The sequence below is a fragment of the Epinephelus lanceolatus genome, chromosome 15, assembly GCF_041903045.1.
Source record: "Epinephelus lanceolatus isolate andai-2023 chromosome 15, ASM4190304v1, whole genome shotgun sequence".
NCBI classification, from domain to species: domain Eukaryota; kingdom Metazoa; phylum Chordata; class Actinopteri; order Perciformes; family Serranidae; genus Epinephelus; species Epinephelus lanceolatus.
In genome coordinates this window covers 1,209,594-1,236,242 of record NC_135748.1, presented here as the reverse complement: position 1 = coordinate 1,236,242, position 26,649 = coordinate 1,209,594, and the positions used below count along the sequence as shown (strand labels likewise).

General features: G+C 41.0%; 1 protein-coding gene across 11 annotated transcripts in view; it reads left to right on the top strand.

Annotated features, from left to right (window-relative positions):
- Positions 1-26,649, top strand: part of adck1 (aarF domain containing kinase 1) — a 443,325-nt gene that overhangs the window by 299,486 nt on the left and 117,190 nt on the right. Inside the window, exon 11 of one of the 11 annotated variants that reach the window (XR_013493314.1) lies at positions 10,768-10,982. The exons of 9 other annotated variants lie outside the window; for them this stretch is intronic. Coding sequence is in view for 1 of the 2 variants with exons in the window: in XM_033643011.2 (XP_033498902.1) it covers positions 10,768-10,845 (78 nt within the window). In the remaining variant the exon portion in view is untranslated. Of the gene's footprint in view, positions 1-10,767; positions 11,183-26,649 lie in introns of those variants that run through there. One more of the 11 variants, XM_033643011.2, reaches the window with a different exon arrangement.

Here is a 26,649-nt window from a genome sequence, read left to right as displayed (position 1 = left end):
AGGCAACAATGGACAGGCAGGTAATAGTAACCAATCTAAGTCTTATCATCAGCAGTATGTAACACACCTGTGCACAACCCTGATGGTAGAAGCTCCACCTCCTGGGAGCTGTATTTTTTAAGTACTGAATGGCAAACTATGAGGCATACAAATGGAATTTCAAAATTCCATACTTTTCCATACCCTAATTTCCAGACTTCTTCTTCTGCGTTTTTTTTCTTTTTTTCAGAGAATATGAGACATCTGAGTAAATATATCAGTGTATCATATTTCACATCATATTTAATTATTCTTAATAGGCGATTGTAGACAAGTACCATAATGGCATGCAAATAAAAACTCAGGTAAGTTCAATGTCTGGGCTGAGGCAAAAAGGTTGGGACTCTGGGTGCAAGCGATGCAGTAACGAGACATCTGTGTTTTTTCCTTTCATGTGCCTCAGAATCGCCTTCTCCCTCCCATGTTGGTGATGTCAAACAATTTCACACAAAGCTTGCATCTAGCTCTGTGTGTGAATTGGGAATCCTTGGCCAACCAGTATTTATATACGGTATTGTCAAGCCATCCATCCACAAACTTGCATCTACCCATTGTGAACCACGTGAAACTCATCTTCTTGTTGAAGGTGCAGTGTTGGAGTGAAATTTGATACCTGGGGGGCTGGAAGAGGGTCATGGGGCAGCGGACTGGACAAACCACTTGTCAATCAGGTAAAAGGGGCGGTATGTTTTCTGAGACGTTTGCTCTCACACAAACTGTGCTTGGCCCTGCATAAAACACGATTCGGATTGATTAAATTATTTTTGGAAATACCTAATTTTCTATTTTAGAAAACAGTATTTTAGAACAGTGGTAATAGTCTGGAAACATAAATATTTTCCCATACTTTATTTTTCATTTTCCATACTTTTTAATACCTGGAAATTGATCAAATTTATTGCCATTCTTTTCCATACTTTCCATACTTGCATAGGAACCCTGCTTGTCATACAATACCAAAATACAAAAAAAGGGCACAAAAATAGCCACAACTCATTTACAGTTTATCCCATAACACAAATTCTCGTAAATAGCTTCAGATTTCTTAAGTCATGTTGGAAAGTAGGCCTACCAAAGCATTTTGAGCCCAACCCCAGGAGGCATCATAAATATCACAAATGTGTACTTCAAAACCAGGTGGACAGAATTTCACCAAATTTGGTGCAAATGCTCAGGGGGCAAGTATTAACCAAGATCTGAAATGTCATAATGATTAATGCATGTGGGTGTGAATTATTTAGTATTATGTGGTGTATTATGCCTTTGCTCAATTTGCTGTAAGCTGGAAGGAGCTGCAGAAACAAAACCTAGCACTATACCTGGAAATTACGTCCTAATGCTTCAAATATTTTTTCCCCAATCGGGCTGACGGTGGTGCTATAACTGACTGCCGAAAAAGTGAAAACCTTAACAGGCCTTGCCCCTCACACCATGAGTCGGTGCAAAGCAGCCTCATTCTGCATTAGAAAAGCACACAGTTAAAACAACCAAAGAGCTAATAGAACAGTGACCAAGTATCTGGGAGAATAAAACACTGAATTTAATTTTTTTATGTTAAAAAAAACCCCAACATAGTACAGACAGAGAATCATATAAAAAGGATCCTGAGAACATCAGGAGAACTCATTTCTGATGCAATATTCAATGGGAAATAGTCTTTCAAAATGTATCCAAATTGCTTGTGATGTACAAACACATCCTGCAATTATTGTGTTCACTATTTGGGTTAATTGTAAAGGTTGTCAGTTGTTCTGTACTTTTTAAACTATGCATCGAATATCTTTTGAAATATCCATAAACTGTCCCTTAGTCAGGGGTCCTGAGTTTACTCAATTATAGAAAAGGGATGTCTTCAGGAAAAACACTGGGAACCACTGACTTAAAGCAACTGAGCTACTTCCTTGCAGCTATATTTGGGTTGTTTGTCAGTAATCTACTCTTGTGTGCATTTCCTGTGAGGTGGATTGAGCTACAGACATGAAACTTTGTTCATTAACTGGAAATAATATGCAAATGCTTGCCAAGAAATATGACCCCATCGGCCACATGGTGGTGCTGTTATTAACACCCAAAAAAGGGAAAGACCACACCCCTCACAAAAGTCCGGTTGACTCACAATTTGACACAAATATCCAGCTCAGTGTGATCTACAAACAAATCCTACTAGACCATAGCCATGATGGACTTTGTTTGCTAATTTACATATAGCGTTAAAAGTAAAATTGCTTTTTTGGATTTTGATTTTAACAATACCAATAGTTGCTACAAGGCCTTTTAGGACTGAATCTACTTTTTACATCTGGAGACGCGAGAGTCTCTCAAGACGCGCCTGGGTTGACTACTTGGCTCAGATTAAGCTGATCCCGTGTGAATCGGTGGTGGGAACCACTTGCGACCGCATGCCTTTGCTGACGTCCACCTCAGCAGGATTCGAACCCAGGACTTTGCGCATGGAAGATGATACAGATACAGATACAGACAACTTTATTAATCCCACCAGGGGCAATTGGTTTGAACAGCTTGCATACATTATACAGACACAGTACACACAATAGGATACAGTAGATAAGATACATGAATAAATAGAATGCCGAGGAATACATGTCGTAAAAGGAATAAGATCATTATAAAGAATTTAAGAGACGAATAGCAGAGGGAATAAAAGATTTCAAAAAACGGTTAGTCTTACAGACAGGTGAGACATAGCGGCGACCTGAGGGCAACTTAGAAAATTCACCTGCAAGCACATGACCAGGAGAAGACAAAATGCTGTTTGCCTTCCTCAGAGTTTGTTGGTCACAGAAGCTGGACAAGTCCCTAAGTTTCACTCCTGTGATCTTGGAACATGTTTTGATAATGCTGTACAAGCTGTTTTTTTTTTTCTCTCAGCGTAAGGCTAGGGAACCAGCGGATAAAGGAGACTCGATAAAAAGACTGATAAAAATGACAAAGAATAGCAGGACTGACAGAAAAGAGTTCAGTTTGCGGAGAAGGTGAATTCTCTGTTGCCCTCGCTTCACAATGTCTGCAGTGTTCATATCAAATTGCAGCTTCTCATCAAAAAAGGTGCCTAAATATTTATATGAAGGTACCCTTTCCACAATTTTACCATGGATGGTGCTATCTGCAGCTGGGGTTTTTTTTGCGTCTAAAATCAATTATAAGCTCCTTAGTTTTGGACACATTCAAGTCTAAGTAGTTTTTGTCACACCATGAAACAAAATCAACAAGAGCCTCCCCATGTCCTGGTTCAGATCCTTGAAGAAGAGACAGAAGCGCAGTGTCATCAGAGAATTTGACTAGATAGCTGCCTTCCTTGGCACTCCTGCATTCATCTGTATATAAAATAAAGAGTAAAGAGGAGAGGACGCACCCTTGTGGTGAACCGGTGGACAGAGCTAAGGAGTCTGAGACACAACCATTTACAGAGACCCTCTGCTTTCTGTTAGTTAAAAAGTCTGACAACCATAAGACAGCCTGATGGGGCAGATTAAAATCATTCATCAGCCTCCTAAGTAAAAGATGCGGCTGCATCAAGTTAAAAGCCGAGGAAAAGTCAGCGAATAAGAGCCGGGCGTGGGCTTGAGGTTTTTCCAAGTGTCTATAGAGGCAGTTAAGAATAAAAAGCTTGGCGTCCTCCACGCTTTTCCCTGCCTGGTAGGCAAACTGAAGTGGGTCGATTCTCCCCTCTATATGTGAAAGAATTATGCTCTTCATAATTTTCTCAAAGACCTTCATACACAGTGATGTGAGTGCTACTGGTCTAAAATCACTGAGTTGTTTGGGGAATGAGTTTTTTGGAACAGGGATTATGATGGAGGATTTCCATAAGTCAGGGACTTGACTGCAGTTGAGTGACATCTGAAAGATGTGGTGGAGGACACTGCTAAGTTGGTCAGCACAATACTTTAATGTGCGTCCACAAATTCCATCTGGGCCAGAGGCCTTTCTTACATTCACCTTCTTCAGAAGGTTATTTACACACTCCTGACTAATGACCATATTGCAGTCAGTGTCAGAGGAGATACTCTGTTTAAGAAGGGAAAGATTGTCTGAGAGGTGATGGTTTTCAAACCGTGAGTAAAAGAGGTTAAAAGCGTTTGGCAGATCTTCATTGCTTCCCTCTATTCTAATTTGTGTTCTGTTGTTTTCATCTTGGATGTTAGTGGCTGAGGACATGGATTTAATGCCTCTCCAGGCCGCCCGCAGATCACCACTGCTATACTTGTGTTCTACCTTGTCCTTAAAAGCTCTTTTGGCTTTCCGAATTTCATTCTTAACCTCTTTGTTGATGTCTTTCCTTTCCTGGTTGCTCCCTGTATGAAAGATTTTTTTCTTCTTATTTATGACATTTTTCAAGTCTTTAGTGACCCACGGTTTGTTGTTGGGATAGACAGTGATGTTCTTCTGGGGGATATTAATGTCAGCACAGAAGGATATGTAGGAGGAGACAGTCTGTGTCAGTTCATTCAGGTCAGAACACAAATCATAAAAAACATCCCAAGCTGTACATTCAAAACAGGCTTTCAAATCCTCTGACCAGCATTTCACTGTCTTTATAGTCCGCTCTCGTCGTTTACAGACTGGCCTGTAGGTCGGTAGAAGTAGGACACTACTATGATAGGAAGCTCCCAAGGATGGCATGCGGATGGACCTGTAGGCATTGGCTACTGAACCATAGTACAGGTTAATAGTGGAGTTCCTCATAGTTGTTACACAGGTGACATACTGTTCATATGTTCTCAGTGTTTTGTCAATTCGACAATGATTAAAATCCCATAAAATAAATTTAGGAGCATCAGGAGAGAGCGCGTTCAGCTTGTTGCTCACATCTTCAATCAGCTGACAGGCTGCCGTGACGTCAGCTCTTGGATGAATGTACACAAGAGAAAAGAACAGCTGAGTGCTCTGACCACTATACTAGGGACCACAAAGTCCATTAGTAGTATATGTAAGTATATGTATATGAAGGATGCCTGAAAAACAAGGCTGCCATCAATCAAAATGTCTTTGCAAAGAGTGTGGCTTACACAAAATTGTCCAAAACTCAATCAATCAATCAATCAATCAATCAATTTTATTTATAAAGCCCAATATCACAAATCACAATTTGCCTCACAGGGCTTTACAGCATACGACATCCCTCTGTCCTTAGGACCCTCACAGCGGATAAGGAAAAACTCCCCCCCAAAAAAACCTTTAACAGGGAAAAAAAAAACGGTAGAAACCATTGGTTCACTCATCAATATCTTGGTAGAATTGTTTAGTTACCTGGGGAATAGACCTACCAAAGCATTTTGAGCTCAACCCATAGGGGGTGCCACAAATGTTCCTCAAAACCCACACAGCAAAAATCACAGTGTATATTGTACTCTATAAGTGTACATTTAACACCGATTTCGGTGTATATATAGGTCCAAGAGTTCGGTGTTCACTGAACACTGTCAAAAGAGTAAAATATGTACTCCAAATATAGAGTTAAATTCAAACACTTTGAGAGTGCAAATGTACTCTGTAACTGGTACTTTTTGACACTGTTTCAGTGCTTTCCAACACTCACAGTGTAAACCTAGAACTCTCAGTGAGTACAAAATGTACTCCAAGTCAGTGTTTTTGTAGCACTTTGCAGAGCTGATTATTTAACACTTGGAGAGTACAAATGTACTCTCTGACTGGTACTTTTTAACACCATTTCAGATTTTCCCCAACACCTGCAGTGTAAACCTAGAACCCTCAGCGAGTACAAAATGTACTTCAAGTCAGTGTTTTGGAGAGTGAAAATGTACTCTATAACTGGTCGTTTTTAATACTGTTTCAGTGCTTTCAAACACCTGCCACGTAACACAACAATCACATACTCCGGTGTACTCCAAACAGCTTCTGGGTGAATCATTAACACTTCAGAAATGAACAGTCTAAACATTACATTCTTGAAAAGGTACCTTTTATTTTCACAAAAACACAAAATATATATTTGTGACAAAAATACATTTTTTTCAACAAACCACAAAATATATTTGTGAGAAGCATACATAACAGGTCTGTGGCCAGAATCCCTGCTCGCTGCTTTTCAGTAGGCTAACGAAGCCTTATCCTTTATATGAAAGCAACTATTCCTTTAAGTAACAGGTTTCTCATACAAACACATGCACAGGAACAGCATACTGGTCATCTCTGTCAAAACCATAAGTTGTCTGCAGATCAAATGGCTTAAAGAACTGCAACTCATCAACTTTCAGCATGGAAACATTTTCATCATTTCCCTTTATCACATGAAAGGAATGAAAATGCTCTGCAAAACTAAGTGTCTCAAAGTCCTGGGTTAGAAGAAAATACACTCCATTAAATGCAACAATGTCTCTTATCTGACTAAATACTGGCAAATCCTCTTCTATGTTTGAGCAAACCAGAAGACCTGGGCGATACTCTGTCCCAAAACAAGTGATCCAAGAAAGCACATCAACTTCACAGTCCAAGTCAACCTGCAGTTCTTCTGCAATCATCTCCCCATTTGGCAAGTCATCAAGCTTAACAGTTTTTACTGAACCACAGTCAATACTTTTAAATGGCATTGATTCCCAGTGGTATGCTACAGCCATCTGATGTTTTTGGGCTAACGACTTTGTTATATTTTTGAAATTTTTGATAGTGTTCTCAAAAAACCTATGCTTGGCTTCAAATCTCATTGCCCAAACATGTAATATTGGGCCTATTTTTCGAATGGATCTGGGATAATGAGTCATGAAATGATGTTTAGGAATCATTTTGTGATGTGGGTAAAGCTCTTTGAAAAGTTTATGATGTTCAACAATGAGATGCTTCAGACACACTGTCATGCCATCAGTAATGATTGGAGAAAATATGATGTTCATAATTTGCAACAGAAGCAGCAAGAGTCTCCAATGTGCATTTTCTTCTTGTACAACATCTCCAAATATCAAGAGCATATTCCGGATTAAGCAAAATGTCTGAATGGCATTGAGACCAATTCCGTTTCCAGTCTGCTCCAAGTTGATTCTGGTTGGTCGATTTTTTCGCTCAACAAAGCCATAATTGTACGAGTATATTCGGTTACAAACATCTATCTTGGATATGATGTTGTTGTCTGAGAGGTAACCAAAAAGTAACTTCAGCTCAAATTGTCCCACTCCTTCCAATATGTCGTGCATAATGTCTACAGCATGATTGTCAGAAACATGAAAGTACTGCAGGTCATTGAGTAAACATGTTCGCTTAACTCCAAATGTTGACAACAATGTAGGATCTACTGCGAGGTCATTGCAATGCTGAGTGTGAAGTGCTTTAGTGCGCAACGTTATTCTTGGGTCGTCATCACTGAAAACCGTCTGTGAGGTCTGTTTCACTACTAGACAAAAGCGACAAAAATGGTTTGCGCTGAACGATTCAACATACCCAAGTAGTGTGTGCAATCCCAAATTATCCCCAGTTACTTGCGAAATTGTTCCATAAACTGGTTCATCAGAGAAAGGAACTTCAATTCCTGTAAACTCAAGGACTTTCAGATCATGTACAATAGGCTCTAAAATGGGATTAAATCCATACTTTTTCACATCCTCAGTATGAAAAAGTGCCAAAAGATGAATATTCATAAGAGCTGAGTTTATCTTTGGAGATAGGTTTCGTAAAATGAAGTATATACTTCCAACCTTGTGAACACCATGCTTGGATCCTAGTGGATTTGCCACTTCAAAATCATCATAGAAGATCTGTATTTGAAGAGCATTTGGTTTTTCAGAGAAGAGGGGGTGATCTCTAAAATAGTTCCCATCACAGAAATCTTTGAAAACTCCAGTTTCCTCACAAGGTTGCACAATATGGTCACAGATCTCTTGGTTGGTGAATATGAACTTTAAAGTTTCCAACAGAGGAATGTACACAAATTTGTCTGTTATGGGAACTTGATCATATGTGCCAGTGGTTCGATTCCTTCTGGTGTCATATCTAACTCCTAAGGCAACCTCAACAGGTTCTACAATACCCCATTTCTCACTGAAATGTTTTTTCCATTTTGTCTCTGTGTTCAGTTTGCTAAATGGATTTTCAAGGCTGTCAAAATAATTGTCAAATTTTGTTCTCAAGTCCTCATCATTAGGAAGTAGTTTTACAACATCTTCTTTGACATTTGAATGTAATTCCTCTACAAGCTCCTCCATATTTTCAACAACAGTCTTTATGATATTAGTAGCCACACCACAGCCTTGGAGTTTTGCAATAAGGGATGCACACATTTCTTGGGTATGTTGCTTGTTCTCATTGCAGCTTTGACAATTCTCTGGTTGCTCTGGAATTAAACTTGACACAGTTTGCTGATCAGATACATCAACTGAAGGAGTGACTGGTTCGTTATCGATTTGATCTAGACTTTCAGCGCTATGTTTACTATGGAGATGTTTCCTGAAGCCCGAAAAAGTGCAAAATCTCTGGCGGCATCCATTCTGGTCACACATTAATTGAAACTTCTTACCAGGATAAAAGGCATGTGAAAGCTTGAGATGACGGGCCAACTGTTGAACAGTGACAAAAGTGGACTTGCAAATGAAGCATCTAAACATCAAACTCTTCAGTTAAGGAGCTTAGCCCTAAGATCCTTGACTCTGGGAGTTTGATGAGAAAGACCTACATCAATATTGTAGATGGTGATCTGCACAAATGTGTACATGCTGTTTAAGGCCTTGTCATAGGAGATGCCAAACACATAATGTGCTTTGACAGGCTGACAGGGAAGACTTGGCCTTGCAGGGAAGAAGCTCACCATCCAACGCGATGTAGTACTCATGGATGCTGTTTCTTGTCGTCCCAACTGCCAGGATTTATGGCTGCTTCCGCTGGTCTGGACCAGAGTGCTCGTGAAGGCTGTGACATGACTGCAAGATAACAAACAAAAATATAACTACACTGTGCATTGCATTTTGATGCGATAAATTAGACTGACAGAAACCTTTGGATGTCAGTTGGGTTTTTTTCCATGCAGGATCTGTTCAGCGTGCGATAAAGCAATCAATGTTTTTGTAGCGTGGTCACAAATAATAAAACATCAGAGGGGTCATCAATGTTGTCTACCTTATCACATGTGCCTGTACACTCCAATACATTGGCAATACAAATGGACAACTAAAAATAAGAAACAAACACAAGACTGCAGTCAGAAGAGGTGAAACCCACTCTCTAGTGGATTGGCACTTTAAGGACGCCAACCAAAAGTCTCTCACTTGAAATTATGTGGTATCCCAAAAAATCACAAGGCCTGGACATGGAGGTGACATTGAAAAGAAACTGTCATATGACCCCATCATGTGACTATATGTAAGACAATCCACCTGTATATCTCCTTTGTTTGGAGTGGAAGGCATGATAGTTGGCCAAAATGTTTGTTTGTTTTTGGAGTGTGAGTTACACCATTGCCTACTGGATGGATACAAATGGAAATCAGGACACACTGACCTTATGAAACTTGACTACATGCTCCACAGCTTCCCGGATACTGATCTTCACCTCTCCTTTCTTTCCACTTGGTGGTGGTGGCAGGAGGTAGACCAGCAGTAGCAATGAGGCCATGTCACTATCCCAACCTAAGAAGGGAGGAGAGCACCTGCTTTTAGCATGAAATACACCTCATGAAAGACCTTGATACATCAATATTCAAATTCAAAAAGCCCTCACCAATAAAAATATAAATCAATATTTGAAAAGATGACCAAATATACACCAGGTTAATGTCAATCATTTACCTGGGACCTCATCATCCTCTTCAGGGTTCTCCTCCGCAGACTGGATGAGGTAGTCAAGCAGGGGTGTCTTGCTGAGGTTTTTGGCTTGCTCTATCACTTTGGCTTTCAGGAGTGTTCCCCATTTCTCAAGGAGTTTAGATGAAGTCTCGGCTCCAAACAGCAGCTCAAAGTTTTGCAACACCTAAAGGAGAGGAAGTAGAGGTAATAGTGGGTGGAGGTGACCACTTTCAATTTTGCACAGCTGTTCATGATGGAAAATACATTGTAAACACAATTAATGTGAACTTACCAGGCCTTTTGTGTCAAGGAATCTCGGGAACACTTGTAGCACTGTGCTGCATTGCTCAGGATCATGGATCAATTTTTGTCTGTGCTGGAATGTTGCCATCATTTTAATGAAGATCTGTTCTTTGTCTGTGCTGTGTTTCAGTAGAGATATGGCCTCGCGACACTGGTCTGCCTCCAACTGCTGCACTTTAGTCACTTCTCTCTCCAACTCTGGTCCGCTGCTGTCTGAGGTGTGAGAGCTCCTTTTCCTACCCCCGCTGCTACCGCCACTGCTGAGTTCTCGCTGTGTGTTTTTAAGCTTCCAGGCAATGTAGCCCTCATTGCTGTCTGCATCATAAAAGTGTTCCTAAAGAAATGTACCAGGAATAATTTCAGCATGAATCAAGAAGTGTTTGACTCCCAAAAAGCAACAAAACATTATTCATTTGTAAAGGAAATTTACAAGTAAAATATTGCTCACACTGATTGCAATCCTACATAAGCTGTTACTATCAACACTGTTATTGCAACAACAACAAAAAACCTATATATATTACTCCTAAGAAACAAAAGCATTGGTTGCTATAACTGTAAGTATTCAGAAACATTTCAACTATATAATACTCACATAGCCGTTTTTTGGAGTAGGGATCTCTCAGAGAGGGGAACAGTGTTACTATCCCCAATGCACACTGTGTTCTTTTGTCCTTAGGTGGAGCACACCTGCAGGGGTAAAGGACACTGTATTGACGGAAAAATCTACATGGCCATCTACAGTGGGGTCCCTTGACCTGTCATCTCAAACAATTTGAATGGAATTGAGCTCATAAGAACCACAACAGTCTCCCGTCTACAAAGATGTCAGATTTAAAGCTGAGACTCTTATGGATGGGTGATGATCAGTGGGTGGCCCCTCTCGTCAGATGGGTGGGACATGATCAAATACTATGAATATACTCTTCACTAAATCATGCATCATAAAGCATTTTACTCACCCATACTTTTCCACCATATCAGCAACAACAATGTTGACAAGATCACGGCATGTTCGGTCCTTTATCTGTCCTGTCATGTCGTATTCTTTAAGTATCTTCTCCCCTCCAGGCTTTTGTTCCAGAACTGTTTTGACAAGCTTGATGACGGGAGAGGGTGGGTGGGGGGTGGTGGGGGTGAAAGTAAGACCACCAAACAAAAAAAGATAAAATCTGGCAACAATATACAATATTTACAATATAAGGAGAAATGTTCTATAAAAAACTTCACCTCTTTGGCCTGTGCACTGTCATTAGTTTGCCGACTTTTTGGGGACATCAGAAAGGTGTCATCAGTGCGCTGTCGTTTTTGGGGACATCAGAAAGGTGTCATCAGTGCGCTGTCTTTTTGGGGACATCAGAGAAGCATCACTCTCTGATGAGCGTGAGGATAGGGACAAGGTGTCCATGCACGCAGACTGGACAGGGGAGTCTGAAAAGGGGGAACAACATCATTTTCAAAAACATTTTCACATGTCACACGTTGGTACTGTAACACTGCACTGTATACATTAATCGTACAACCGTTTACCAGTCACTGAAAGAACATCAGCAATGGTCCACAGGATTTCTGGTTTTGCCTCCATTATGTCGCTGAAGACCTCTTCGTCGACCTCTGTTCCAGTGTCATCTAGCACATATACATTTGTGTCAGTGGATATGCTGAACTTCTCTTTAGCTTTGAATACAGAAAAAAAAAAATGAATGAAGCCAGGAATATGCTATATTATTGATGTCACTGCCACAGATACAGAGGCTGTTTTGATTAAAAATGCAACAAAGTGGGAAAACAATAAGCTTTTAGCACCATTTCTGTCTTAATTGGAAAATGTACTGTAGACTTGAATGGTGCATTGGTGCCAAGACGACAATCTACTCCAAACTGCAAAAGGGACAGCCGTATGCAACCAAGAGGGATGCTGATGGTGGCCTGACTGCAGAGGGGGGAGTCTGCACCTGAGGCTGCCCACAATGCAGCTTCTTGAGTAGGGATGGATATCGTTGGAATTTTATTGATACTACTACTCTTAAAGATAACCTTTATTGGTTATTTATCAATACTCTTATTGGTTCTTTTTCATTAACTTTTTCATTACAACAACTGCTTTGAAAATATATATTATCTAAAAAAGAATAGATTCAGAATGGAATTAGAAATTAACATTTTGAATATAACTATGTTTCTAGAGCAGCAACTGTAATGTTTACAACAGCAAAATCACTATATAAACTAGGGTTGGGTCGGTTCTCGGTAATACCAATTCGGTTCAGTACTCCTTCTTGGACCTGGTTTTTTTTAAGACCGACCGGACCGCATACTCAGGTGGAACGTACACAGAGCGGACTCCGGAGGTCTGCCCGGTAAAAGCGGACGTCCGCAAGCCCTGTGCACGCAAAGCACGACTGTGCGGACTCCGCTCCACGCACCAGTGTCACACTAAAGAGTGCTCGGCATGTATTTTTCACATCACGGGGATTTTTCATGGACATTTTTACAGGAAACAACAACACGAAAGTGCGCTCAACTATGGAAGCCCGAATGACTGCGGACATTCCTCGCGGAGTCCACTTCACTTATAGTACGCCCGAGTCTGTGAGCACCTGTGTCTGCCTCTTCGCCAAGCGCACAGTGAGCAGGAGAAAGAGAGGGGTGGGGTGGGGACTGAGCTAGGGGGTGCGAGTGTGCATGCCCAGAGGCCTCTACTGTAGCCTGGGGAGTCGCTAATGGTGGACAATTTAGCCTAAAAGAAATCAAAGAATGCGCCACTATGGCAACACTTTGGCTTTGAGCCAGACGAAGGAGGCAACCCTTGTTTGCACTGATTGAGTAAGCTGCAAAATTTATTTGTAAGGAATAAAAGAAACAATGTGTTACTGTCACTCTGTTGTCCTATGGTCGTTTTTTATTTTAAATGAGTCAGCTGCGCCCCCAAATGACTAAAATCCAGTATTACCGACTTGATGCGGTTTTTCACAAAAACCAGACCGTTTTTTTTCTCATACCGACCCAACCCTAATATAAACTCAATGTCTCACTGTACACAAGTCTAAAATGTCAATAACATAAATAATATTCCTGACATCAAAATACTGAGTGAGCTGCCAGCAGCTAAATTTCCAAGAGTTTACCACATTTTGAGATGTGGCAAACTAAGCTAAACAGTTAAACAGACTAAACAGACTACTGTAACATTACATACAAAATATTAGTTTTAAATACATATTTAAAGGTCCAGTGTGTAATAATCAATGTATTTCGTAGCACTTAACAGATCAAACCTAGAGAAAAATGAAACATAATATTCATAAATGTGTTTAAAGAATATAATCATTTAACTATTAAAATAGTTTTGCTTTTAAATACTTAGAATAAGCCTTTTATTCATATAATAGTGGGTCTTGCTTTGCAGACGCCGACATCTTGCCCAGTTTGAGTGGGTGAGCGCTCCAATCTAGAATCTGACCACTGGAAACTTGGTTGCCGCGATACGGAAATACGGGACGGACTTGCGGAATATTCGCGCAGCACTTTTCCGCGCTCAAACCATACACACAGGCACTGTACGGACGCGGTGCGGAATTTCGCGTTGTCTTCCATGTCCGCGTTGCGTGAACGGGTGCGGATGAACATGGATGAGTGTAGCAGCAGCAGCAGCAGCAGCAGCAGCGGCAGCGAGCTAGCAAGCTAACGTTTAACAAACGTCAACATCAACTTTCTTTAGCACTTACCACTCTCACCGCAGCCACCAAGCTGGATAATGGACTGCCAGACGTTGTCCTTTAATTCATTGTTCATAAAATCATCCCGTCTTTTATCAAAAAGGACGAGGTGCTGTGAAACGAGGATTATCAACCTTTCTCCCATACTGTCCTGCCTGACTGGATTTCAGACTCTCCCGGGTCTGCGCGACTATAAACAAATAGTTTCATTGGCCCAGCTGTGTAGTTCCGCCGGCGAATTCCGCGGGGGGTCAAAGTCTGGGCAGAAACTTTTTTCACCGCACGAAAGTTCCACCCCGGTGTGCAAACTTCCATAAGAACCCATGAAATCAACTTTTATATTTTTCCGCGAGAATAATCCATGTGGATATTCGCCCTCAGTGAGAATGGACTTGTGATGCATATACATGAAGCAGAAACACCAACTCACCCTCCTTGAGAAATGCTGGATATGAGGCTCCATTTAGTTTGATGTACTTCTTCTTTTCTTGGTACTGCACTTTAAACAGCATTGCTGTAACGTTAACTTAGTCCTCCTCAAACGGTACTACAACACAAAAATGCAAAGGTTTATTCCACTCGCAAAGCCCCAAATGCAGTGCAAAGTCAGAGTCAACCGCTAACACCGCAATTTCAAGCGGGAGTCAGAAGCTTTGAAATCTTAAAATGGCGGTAGCGCCTGCAGCTAACGTTGCCTGCAGACTAGCCTAAGTCCCGGGAGCAGCAGCTAACAAACAAACGAAGGCTGTAATTTCCATTGTCCAATATACTGATTGGCTACAGCTAACGTTACCACCACAATAACCGTTTTAGCAGATTAAACATACAACTAGCAGTTTATTCGACAATGAATGTTACAGCCTTCATTCGTTAGTTAGCTGCCGCTCCCGGGAGCTAGCAGCTAGTCTGCTAGCTGGCTAACGATAAGTTGTTGAAGCCCGACCTCATATCTCTTCTAATTTACTGGCTAACGTTAGCGTTTTTAGTTATGAGAATTAAAACAAAAAGACACACTCGAATATTCAGTGGTTTCTTACCTGCAGTTAGTAGAAATAGCTCCTGAAATTTCATCGTCTTGTATCAAGCTGTAACCGTCCGTCTGATGTCCGCTCGCTTGAGTCGAGTGAATATTCAAAAGACGGTGGTGGCTCATGACGCGGTCACGCGGCTGCGTTCAACCAATGAGAAGGCTTGGCTTGCCTGATGACAAAATCAAAACCTAAGCTCGGATGCGGACGGGGAAGACTCAATTAACAGATGGACTCTCAGGGAGTTTATCATCTCAAAATAAACACTACAACAACTCTGCACCAGTACTGTATCAAGGAGCAACACCGAAGAGTGATTTTAGTGCAGTCTGAGAAGTGTACTTTGTGCCCATTCAACTCCAAAGTGTATAAAATTCTACTCTGGTCATCAAACTCTGTGATTTTAACACTTTGGCATTTGCTGTGCAGTGGACAGAATTTTCACCAAATGTGGTGGACTTGGTATGGGGGCAAGTTTTAACCAAGATTATAAGTGTTATAATGACTGGTGTATATGGTCTTGACCTATTCAGCTATATGTACTTCATTATGCCTTTGTTCAATTTACTGTGTGCTGGAATGAGCTACAGACATGAAACTTGGCACCGTAACTTGAAATGTTGTCTCAATGCTTCACATCAAATTTGATTGTTATCAGTCTGATGGAAGCCAGGTGGAAAAATGAACACTTAAAGAGGCTACGCCCCTCTACAACTGAATGTGCAAAAAAGCCTCTTGGACAATTGAGACCACCATGATGGATTTGCTGCAAATTGCATAATAATATTATATAATAACTTTTTCAAAATCTTTACTCTTTCAATACCAAACTTGGTTTACCACCTTGTGGGACTTAGATACACAATCCTACTATAAATTGGCAAGATTAGTCAAAAAACATGGCCACTATGAATCAAAAAGTTTTTGCAAAGTGCAGGACTTGCCATAACTCAAGTTGTCTTGGACCAATCCTGATTAAACTTATTGGAGACATCTTGCACTATGTCTCAACATACCCACCACGTTTTGTTCACATATGACCAATGGGGAACAGGAGGATGAACTCTGAGTGTGCAATTATTGACATGCTGCAAACATTGTAATGATGAAATAAGTCTGTGATTGGTCAAGGGCTGCCCCCGAGTAGTAGTTTTTTTTTGTTTTATTGTTTTTTTGCTAGTCAGTGTGCTATGCAGTGAATTTCTGGGGGCATTTTGGTCTCCAGATTTTGTTGTAAAGTGAGTGTTCTTAGCGTTCACTCTATTCCTCGGTACAAGGAGCTGCAGACACGCAGGAAGCTGCACAGAGGAAGAGAGGCTTTGCACCGTAAGGCTCAGAGATAACATTATTCTCTCTCTAAAATTGGTGAATTTACAGCTCACAGATAATGATAATATGACACAGTCTCTGGCTTTTGTTTGATATGTAGTGTTGGCAAAAAATGTTGTTGCACATTTGCAACCCATTGTTTTCGCTATTAGCTAGCTGACTATATTACGTGATTGCTACTGTCACACTGAATGTCCTGCAGAGCCCGTTCAAGCTTTAAAACTTTATTAAAAAATGAACAGTTGTATTAAATGACCAAATCTGATTCAACTGGCATAATTCTGAGTCACGCACAGCCCTAATTTGGTCTCATTCCTGAAGTACTAAAGTGACTTTGCACACTTTCTTGAAGCTCAAAACCTGCTTGCTGTTGTTGTTGTTGTTGTTGTTGTTAAATTTTGGGCAATTGCGCTGCTTCCTCCTGTTGGCTGAGAAAGGTCTCAGACCCGGGATTGCTGCTTGCTATATTGATAAATTGTTATCATACCAAGCCTTTTAGAAGGTAGCTACAGAGGAATAAAAATTCCTAGTGTTTCTCCAAAGAATTCATTCAGTGTGTACATGTGAGGAAGGAAGACTTACTGTTCTCCCTCCCTTTGTCTCCCACTTACACACACACGCACGCACGCACACACGCACGCACTCACACACACACACACACACACACACACACACACACACACACACACACCATTAGGCAGACTCCCCTCTAGTGCCCTCCACTTGAACACACTTGTTGATTGTGTAGCACTCTGGATTTAAGGCATTTTGAGGCATGTCTTGTGCCACAGCCACTCATCTGCTTTGCTTTGTCTCTGTTATCCCTTCTGACATCTCCTCACTTTGTTCTTTGTTGTCCTCTCTCTCTTTTTCGTTCCTCTCTATCCACTCTGTTATGTATGGATCTTTTTAAAGTCCTGCTTTTAACAACTGATGATGCATTCCATTAGTGTTAATGCAACCACATGCACTAAGCAAATGTTGAATGCTTTTAGAGCTGTGGCTTTTCGCTGCTTTTTTTTTCCACATGCAGGGATAGTTATCTTTTTTAATGAATGTTTCTCTACTAAGCATTGAAAACAAAGTAATTACACAAAAATATAACCAGGTGGTGTTTTGACAAGTCAAGCATATTGCGCCATATGTTTTCTGATCTGCCCAATCTTGATACTTCCTCCATGTTTATCTGTTGCCTTGATATATTAAGCATAATGTACATTCCCATTTATTGCACAGTAGTTTAACATTTGAAGCAAAATTCCAGCAGATCAAAGGGTATAATCCCTCTCATTTGTGGTGGGCCTTTAATATAAAACATCTACAGAAAGTGTTGTGTTTTGTTGGCAGTAGCCAGAGGCGGTCCTGGCTAGTTTTCTGCCCTGGGCGAACCATCCCTCGAATAAAATGAAATGAATAAAATAAAATAATTAAATAAAAAATACTATTTGACACATGGATAAGCATAGATAATTTGAATATTTGAATCTGAGGATCTAATACCCATGCTTGAAAAATCCCTGAAGAAGGCATTCTTCTAAAAAGCTAAAAAAAACAAACAAACAAAAAAAAAAAAACAGCTACTCTATGGAGCAAAAAAAAAAAAGGTTAATTCATAAACTATTTCGTATTTTGTGATTCATACGAGTTTTGTTTTGCATCATCCTATTAATAGCATCTGAACTGTTCCAGTCATGATAAGACATATTAAATGATCACGTGCCAGTTTTGTACGTAGAGAAACAGCAGATAATTAACATAATCTGAATTCAGTGCTCAGACTGTAGTAGATTTTTCAACCTGGGTCTTTCACCCTGTTTACCCCTGGCATTAACATGTTCTGGGTGATTGGGTTGCTATCAAGACAGGTGGTGCTTGACCACATGAAAGTACAGGTGTAAAGTGCAATCTAAAACCTGACTTTTCTAGCCTTCTTTGATGCAAAATCATTAATTACATCATCATACGAAATCTGTTGTGCAATTGTATGATTGATGCTGATGATGGCAAGTCCAGAGAGACGCTCCTGTGACATAGTGGACCTCAAGTACCTTTTAATAAGCTTCAGCTTGGAAAAACTCCTCTCTGCTTCAGCTACTGTCACCAGAAGGGTCAGACCAATTCTGAGTGCAGTCCACAGATTGGGGTAGATTTCTGCGAGCTCTTTCTCATGGATGAAAGTCAGCAGCTCAAGCAGAGTCATGGACTTTGATGGGAGGTCAAGGAAGTTGTTCAGCTCCTGCACAAACTCTCTGCCATCTACGTCTGAGTGTCCCTTAAAGTGCAGTGTAGTTTGCAGGGTCTCACATTCTTTTTGCAGCTCTTTGTCTGGGAGGTTTTTGAAATTAGAGAGCACTCCAAACTTCTCTCTCACATTCTGCATTGTGGAAAGTCTTTCCTGGATGGCTGAAGTTGCAGCATCAACAACAACATTGAAATTTGTGACCTCCAGCTTCTTCAGAGCATCACTCAAAGGCTCATCAGATGCCTCATAGGAGAAGTGACGCTTTGTGGACCTCAGTCTCTTCTGTTGCAGAATAGCCTCAACATTCATTTCTTCACAGATATCCTTGGCTGACATTTGTGCTTTCACAAAGCCTGTTACCCTGTAGCTTTGAAGATCTTTCTCGATCCTTTTGAGAAGACTGACTGCTACATCAACTTGTATGCTGGGAGACTGCATCAACTTGCTCACATGGTGTGTCTGTCGTACCACACCACTGTACAGATGTTGAAGCAGTAGGATCCCACCTCCTCCGACAAGGACTGGGCCTCAACCTTAATGATGGGGTCTTTAGTGTGATCTCTCACCTCAGTCAGTGCCTCCCTCACAGCAGCTGCCTGATATCTCAGGGGCTCGACACTCTTAACTTTACTTTCCCACCTTGTGTCAGTCCACATCTTCAAAGTGATGCCCACATGTTTTTTCAGTATGGCCCATCTCTGAGTGGAGGCTGAAAACAGGGTAAAAAGCTTGTGTAAGATGCCAAAGTAATTCATGGCATCAGTGGAAGCCTTAGAAGCATCGGCCACAACCAAATTCAGGGTATGAGCCCCACATGGCACAGAAAGAGCTCTTGGATTTATTTGTAGAAGCCTGGCTTGAACACCCTTGTTTTTCCCCTTCATGTTTGTCCCGTTGTCATAAGCCTGTCCTCTGCAGTCCTCAAAAGGAACTTTTAGCTCCTTTAGTCTCTTTAGAATCAGAGATGCCAAATGCAGACCTGTTGATTCCTCTGCCTCCAAAAACCCCATGAAATGTTCCTTTATACAGGGCTTTTCCTCCGTCAGTGACATCACATGAATTACAACTGACAGCTGTTCGGTGTGGCTGATGTCTGGCGTGGAATCAAGAACAATGGAGAAATATTTTGCCTGCTTGATGTCACTCACCATTTCTGAAATAATCTTGCTGCTCAACAAATTAACTAGTTCGTTTTGTATGCTGTGACTGAGGTAGCTGGTGTGACCAGAGGTACTTTTTTGGACACGGTTAAGGTGCTCTTTCATTATTGGGTCAAACTGTGCCATCAGTTCAACCTCTTTGAGGAAATTACCATTAGATGGCATGAACAACGTTTCTGTACTCCCCCTTAGTGCCAAATTTCTCACCGCCAGAGACTGCACGATCGCAGTTAAACACGTCAACACTGTTCTCCATCTCATCTTCTCAGCCTCTAGAAGTGCCATCTCCTGGTTATCAATCGTTCCCCCCTTTTTTATCCTGACTGCCAGTTCTTTCCATACTTTCATGGAGTTGAGGTGTTCTGGACTGTTGTCATGAGAAGTGAGCAAAGAACTTGCATGTTTCCAGTCTGTCAGGCGTGAGCTTGTTAAGTTAATTGTCCTCTTAGAAAACAGTTTGCAGCAGAAGCAGAAAAGGCTGTTGTTTTTCTCTGAATAGACTAACCAACTTCTGGGAATCTTTTCATCATTAACTAATGTCTTCTTGAAATACTGGTGATGGCAACTTCTTCCATCCACCTCATTCCTGGGGAAAACAAAGTCAGCCGGTACCTCACTTGGTACTCTGCAAACCAGCTGTGTCCGAATTCTGTCAGTCAGAACTGAAGGCCAATTAGCAGGGTCAGTAAACAGAGCCTCATCCTCAGGCACAGGATTTGGTGGGGATTCTGGTCGAGGCATTTATGTGTATTTAGTATACACGTTATTCACAGCATTTATAGTGTTTACAAAAGTAAAAAGTTATGCAAGAATGCACACATACAACCCCCCCTCCACACACACACACACACACACACACACACACACACACACACCTGACGAGTCCTGCAAAGAACATGTGGCTGCAGAGGTAGATGGCTCCTCATCAGACTCCAGGACCATGTCTGAAGAGGCCTGTGTGGCTGCAGAGGTAGATGGCTCCTCATCAGACTCCAGGACCATGTCTGAAGAGGCCTGTGTGGAGGTAGATGACTCCTCATTTTGGCCAGTGGGTGCTCCAAAATATTTCAGAAGTGCCCCTGAATTTACAATTAAGATACAATATGTATGATAGATCACACTTAACATGCATCAGTTACCCAATTAAAATAAACCATAATGCACAATTTATTAACATTTGTTAACATCCTATTAACAAAGCATAACACACTACAAATTTTTCAAAAAGCTGTATCACATATAGCTTACAAAATGCCATGTCAATGTATATTAGAAGTTATTTAAGTTAGCATAGACACACGTATAGTATTAAAAATTCCACAGTCAGGACGTATTGTTCACCAAATCCCTAGACTAATAGGCCTATGTGAACTTGCACTTGTTGTGTTGCAAACACAAACTAGCCTATGGGTGAAATTAACTGCATGACATGATGCCTCAAATTCTAATAGTTGCTAGTTCAGCAAAACTTAAAACCAAATAAAGTCGTCTTCTGTGGCTAAGTAGCAACATATTAGCAAGAGGCTAATAAATAGCCTACAGGCTACTGTTTCATTACATGCACAATTAACGTCGCTCATAGAGACCTGCATACCTTTATCCTTTGCCCGTTTCTCCTCTTCTTCTTTCTTTGGGCACCTGATGGCTTCTTTGGTCTTTTATCCATGATGAACTTGACTCGACATCATCACCTTTTTTTCACTGTGACCGCCTGTCAAACACCCAGAGTCAAGACTGACATGATGTAAACCAGCTCATGTAGATGCATGCACAGATTCGTGTTTTTTTTTTTTTTTTTTTTTTTTACATTTTCACATAACCCAATAAATTACATGATGTAGCTGTGTGGGTCTATATTACTTTTATGAATGAAATACAATTTATTTGGAAGCAGTTTGTGTTGTGTGGCCTGGGATCATGGAGGTTTAATAATATAAACTGGGATCCATCATCCAGAGGTCATTCTAGTATCTCACGCCCCCCTCCCCCTTGCTTTACCTCTGAGACTCTGACACAACCTCTGCAGTAGCAAGTTGATCCCCTGCCCCCCTCCCCCTTGCCTTTTTTTCTTCTGACACACACAACCTGTATACATGACTCTCAGCAAGTTGTTGACGTGATAATAGGGGCGCCCCAGCGCCCACTCCACTAACTTGACATGGAAATGAGCGGTAGTCTATAAAATTACCGCGGTGCTGAAACTAAATCAATCGATGTCAGGCAAATCGATCACCCACCATTTAATCAGCGCATAAGTCACACACAGCCTACATATTTTTCGTCTTATTATTATTTTTCTTCCGCCAGATTTCGGTGCATAACTTGTGCCACAGCTCTGAGCACACATAGGGTCTTCATAAAACATAGATTCAAGATTCAATATGCACAGTAAGGACACGCGTTTCCCTGCAGAATGAAATTCGTTCTTTTCCGTCACCGATTAATGCTAAACAATATAAATCTAAAGTATGAAATAGATCAAAATATATACGGTGCGCACTGTTGTAACATCAATCAATCAATCAATTTTATATATAAAGCCCAATATCACAAATCACAATTTGCCTCACAGGGCTTTACAGCATACGACATCCGTCTGTCCTTTGGATCCTTACAGCGGATAAGGGAAAACTCCCCAAAAAAAACCCTTTAACAGGGAAAAAAAACAATAGAAACTTCAGGAAGAGCAACTGAGGAGGGATCCCTCTTCCAGGACGGATAGACGTGCAATAGATGTCGTACAGAACAGATCAACATGATAAATTAACAGTAATCTGTATGACACAATGAGACAGAGAGAGAGAGAGACAGATAGAGACAGAGAGAGATGCAGGACAGACAGTAATGACAGTAGCTTACAACAACAGTAATAATATTATAATTAATAATAATATATTAATATCTGATAGTATACATGTGTGACAATAGTCATATGTGTATAATAACAGTAGAAGTATGACTAATGATAACAGCAGCAGCAGCAGCAGGAGGCATCTGGCAGGACCACGGCAGCAGCACAACCACACGTCACACTATCCAAGCACCGCTGCAATACGAGTTAACCTGAGAGACAGTGGAGCACAAAGGCTCCAGAGAAGAAGCCGAGTTAGTGACATGCAGAATGGCCGAGTTAGCAAGATGCAGAAACAGGACACGAGAGAGAGAGAGAGAGAGAGAGAGAGAGAGAGAGAAGGAGAGAAGGTGCCCGGTGTATTATAGGGGGTCCTCCGGCAGATGATTCCACAGAAGAGGAGCCTGATAGCTGAAGGCTCTGGCTCCTGATCTACTTTTGGAGACTTTAGGGACCACGAGTAACCCTGCACTCTCCGAGCGCAGAGTTCTGGTGGGATAATATGACACTATGAGCTCTCTAAGATATGACGGAGCTTGACCATTTAGAGCTTTATAAGTTAACAGTAGGATTTTAAATTCAATTCTGGATTTTACAGGGAGCCAGTGCAGAGGAGCTAAAACAGGAGAAATATGATCATGTTTCTTAGTTCCTGTTAGTACACGTGCTGCTGCATTCTGAATTAGCTGGAGAGTTTTTAAGGACTTACTAGAGCTACCTGATAATAGAGTTACAGTAATCCAGCCTTGAGGTAACAAAAGCATGGACCAATTTTTCTGCATCTTTTCGGGTCAGGATAGGCCTAATTTTCCACAATATTACGCAGATGAAAAAATGCAGTCCATGAGGTTTGTTTTAAATGAGAATTAAAAGACAAATCTTGATCAAATGTTACTCCGAGGTTTCTTACGGTAGTGCTAGAGGCCAGAGCAATGCCATCTAGAGAAACTATGTCATCAGATAAAGAGTCTCTGAGTTGTTTGGGGCCAAGATCAATAACTTCAGTTTTGTCTGAATATAACATCAGGAAATTGGTGCTCATCCAGGTTTTTATGTCTTTAAGGCAATTATGAAGTTTAGTTAATTGATTACTTTCTTCTGGCTTCATCGATAAATACAACTGAGTATCATCCGCGTAACGATGGAAATTTACAGAGTGATTTCTAATGATGTTATCTAAAGGAAGCATATATAGAGTAAATAGGATTGGTCCAAGCACAGAACCTTGCGGAACTCCAAAACAAACTTTAGTACGTAAGGATGACTCATTATGAACGTGAACAAACTGAAAACGATCAGATAAATAAGATTTAAACCAGCTTAGTGCAGAACCTTTTAGGCCAATTAAGTGTCTCTGTAGCAGAATTTGATGGTCAACTGTGTCAAACGCCGCACTAAGATCTAATAAAATAAGTACAGAGTCGAGTCCTTTGTCTGAAGCAATCAGAAGGTCATTTGTAATTTTAACTAGTGCTGTCTCAGTGCTATGATGCACTCTAAATCCTGACTGAAATTCCTCAAATAAATTATTATGATGGAGAAAATCACACAGCTGGTCTGCGACTACTTTCTCAAGGATCTTTGACATAAAGGGAAGATTAGATATTGGTCTATAGTTGGCTAACACCTCTGGATCCAGGGTGGGCTTTTTTGGGAGAGGTTTAATTACAGCTATCTTAAAAGATTGTGGTACATAGCCTGTTAATAAGGATATATTGATCATATCTAATATATGAGTGTTAACTAAAGGTAAGACCTCCTTAAGTAGCCTAGTTGGGATGGGGTCTAAGAGACACGTTGATGATTTTGATGAAGAAATCACTGCAGTCAATTCTTGAAGAGAAATTGGGGAGAAGCAATCTAAATATATATTAGGTCTTACAGCTGTGTTTGAGGTTAGATAGGTACTGTCTGAGGACAGGAGGTCATGAATTTTGCCTCTAATAGTTAGAATTTTGTCATTAAAAAAGCTCATAAAATCATTACTGCTAAGGGCTAAAGGAATACAAGGCTCAATAGAGCTTTGACTCTCAGTCAGCCTGGCTACAGTGCTGAAAAGAAACCTGTGGTTATTCTTGTTTTCTTCTATTAATGCTGAGTAACAGTTTGCTCTGGCATTGCGGAGGCCCCTCTTATACGTTTTGAGACTGTCTGCCCAGATTAAACGAGATTCTTCCAGTTTGGTTAATCGCCAGTTCCTTTCAAATTTTCGCGATATTTGTTTTAACTTACGGGTTTATACCAAGGAGCGAACTTTCTTTGCTTTGTTAACTTCTTTTTAAGAGGAGCTACAGAGTCGAGTGTTGTTCACAGCGAGCCTACGGCGCTATCGACAAGATGATCAATTCGGGAGAGGTTAAAGTCGACACGGGAAACCTCTGTTACTGAAGGACTTGGTATTGAATTTAACTACGGAGTAATCATTTCCTTAAATTTTGCGACAGCACTATCTGATAAACATCTAGTATAGTAACTGTTGCTGAGTGGTGTGTAATCGAGTAAAAAGAAATCAAAAGTAATTAAATAATGATCCGATAGCGAGGGATTCTGTGGAAAGACTGTTAGGTTATCAATTTCAATTCCATACGTCAGAACTAGATTGAGGGTATGGTTTAAACAGTGAGTGGGTTCATGTACACCCTGACTGAAGCCAATGGAGTCTAATAATGAGATAAACGCGGTAGCCAGGGAGTCATTATGAACGTCGACATGAATGTTAAAATCGCCTACAATAATAATTTTATCTGATTTAAGAACTAAACTGGATAAAAACTCTGAGAATTCAGAAACAAATTCAGAATATGGGCCAGGAGCACGGTACACTATAACAAATAAAAGTGGCTGCGAGGTTTTCCAGGTCGGATGTAAAAGACTAAGAACGAGGCTTTCAAATGAATTATAGTCTAGTTTAGGTTTAGGGCTGATTAACAGACTAGAGTTAAAAATGGCTGCAACTCCCCCTCCTCGGCCGCTGCCTCGAGGAATGTGGGTATTATTATGACTGGGAGGAGTGGATTCATTTAGACTAACATATTCATCTGGACACAGCCAGGTTTCGGTGAGACTGAGTAAATCAATATGATTATCTGAAATTAATTCGTTTACTAAGACTGCTTTAGACGATAGAGACCTGATATTTAACAGTCCGCATTTAATTCTCCTGTTTTGTCTTTCTGTCACAGAAGAGGTTTTAATTTTTATGAGGTTGTTATGCACAACTCCTCTTTGTTCAATTTTAGATTTAGATAATTTAGGTAATCAGGGGACAGACACCGTTTGTATAAAACTATGAAAAATATGAAAACTATGGGTGGGTAATTGCACTAGAAGCTCAGATAAGCGTATTGGACTGCGACTCTGAGTCCTGATCTCAACTCTGGGTTGTCAGGGATTTGAATTACTGATAAAATTTGCCAGGTTCCTAGAAATGAGAGCAGCTCTATCCAAAGTGGGATGAATACAGTATCTCCTAATAAGACCAGGTTTTCCCCAGAAAGTTTGCCAATTATTAACGAAACCCACATTGTTTGCTGGACACCACCTGGACAGCTAGCGATTAAATGATGACATGCGGCTAAACATGTCATCACTGGTCAGATTTGGGAGGGGTCCAGAGAAAACTACGGAGTCCGACATCGTTTTGCATATCCACACACCGAGGCAATATTAATTTTAGTGACCTCCGATTGGCGTAACCGGGTGTCATTGCTGCCAACGTGAATAACAATCATACTGAATCTACGTTTAGCTTTAGCCAGCAGTTTTAAATTTGATTCAATGTCGCCCGCTCTGGCCCCAGGGATACATTTGACTATGGTTGCTGGTGTTGCTAACTTCACGTTCCTCAGAATAGAGCTGCCAATAACCAGAGTTTTATCCTCAGCGGGTATGTCATTGAGTGGGGAAAAGCGGTTGGAAATGTGAACAGGCTGGTGGTGAGCCGTGGGCTTCGGCTTGGAGCTGTGCCTCTGGTGAACAGTTACCCAACCTCCCGGCTGAACGGGTGTTGCTGGAGGACAGTTAGCTGAGGCTATGCTATGTGGCTCCGTACCGGCTACAGGGGGCTGGCTAACTACCACAGCTACTGAATGGTTTTCCATGGTGCAGAGCCGCGCTTCTAATTCACTAAGCCTCGCCTCCAACGCAGCAAATAAGCTACACTTGTTACAATTACCACTGTCGCTAAAGGAGGCAGAGGCATAGCTAAACATTTGGCACACCGAGCAAGAAAG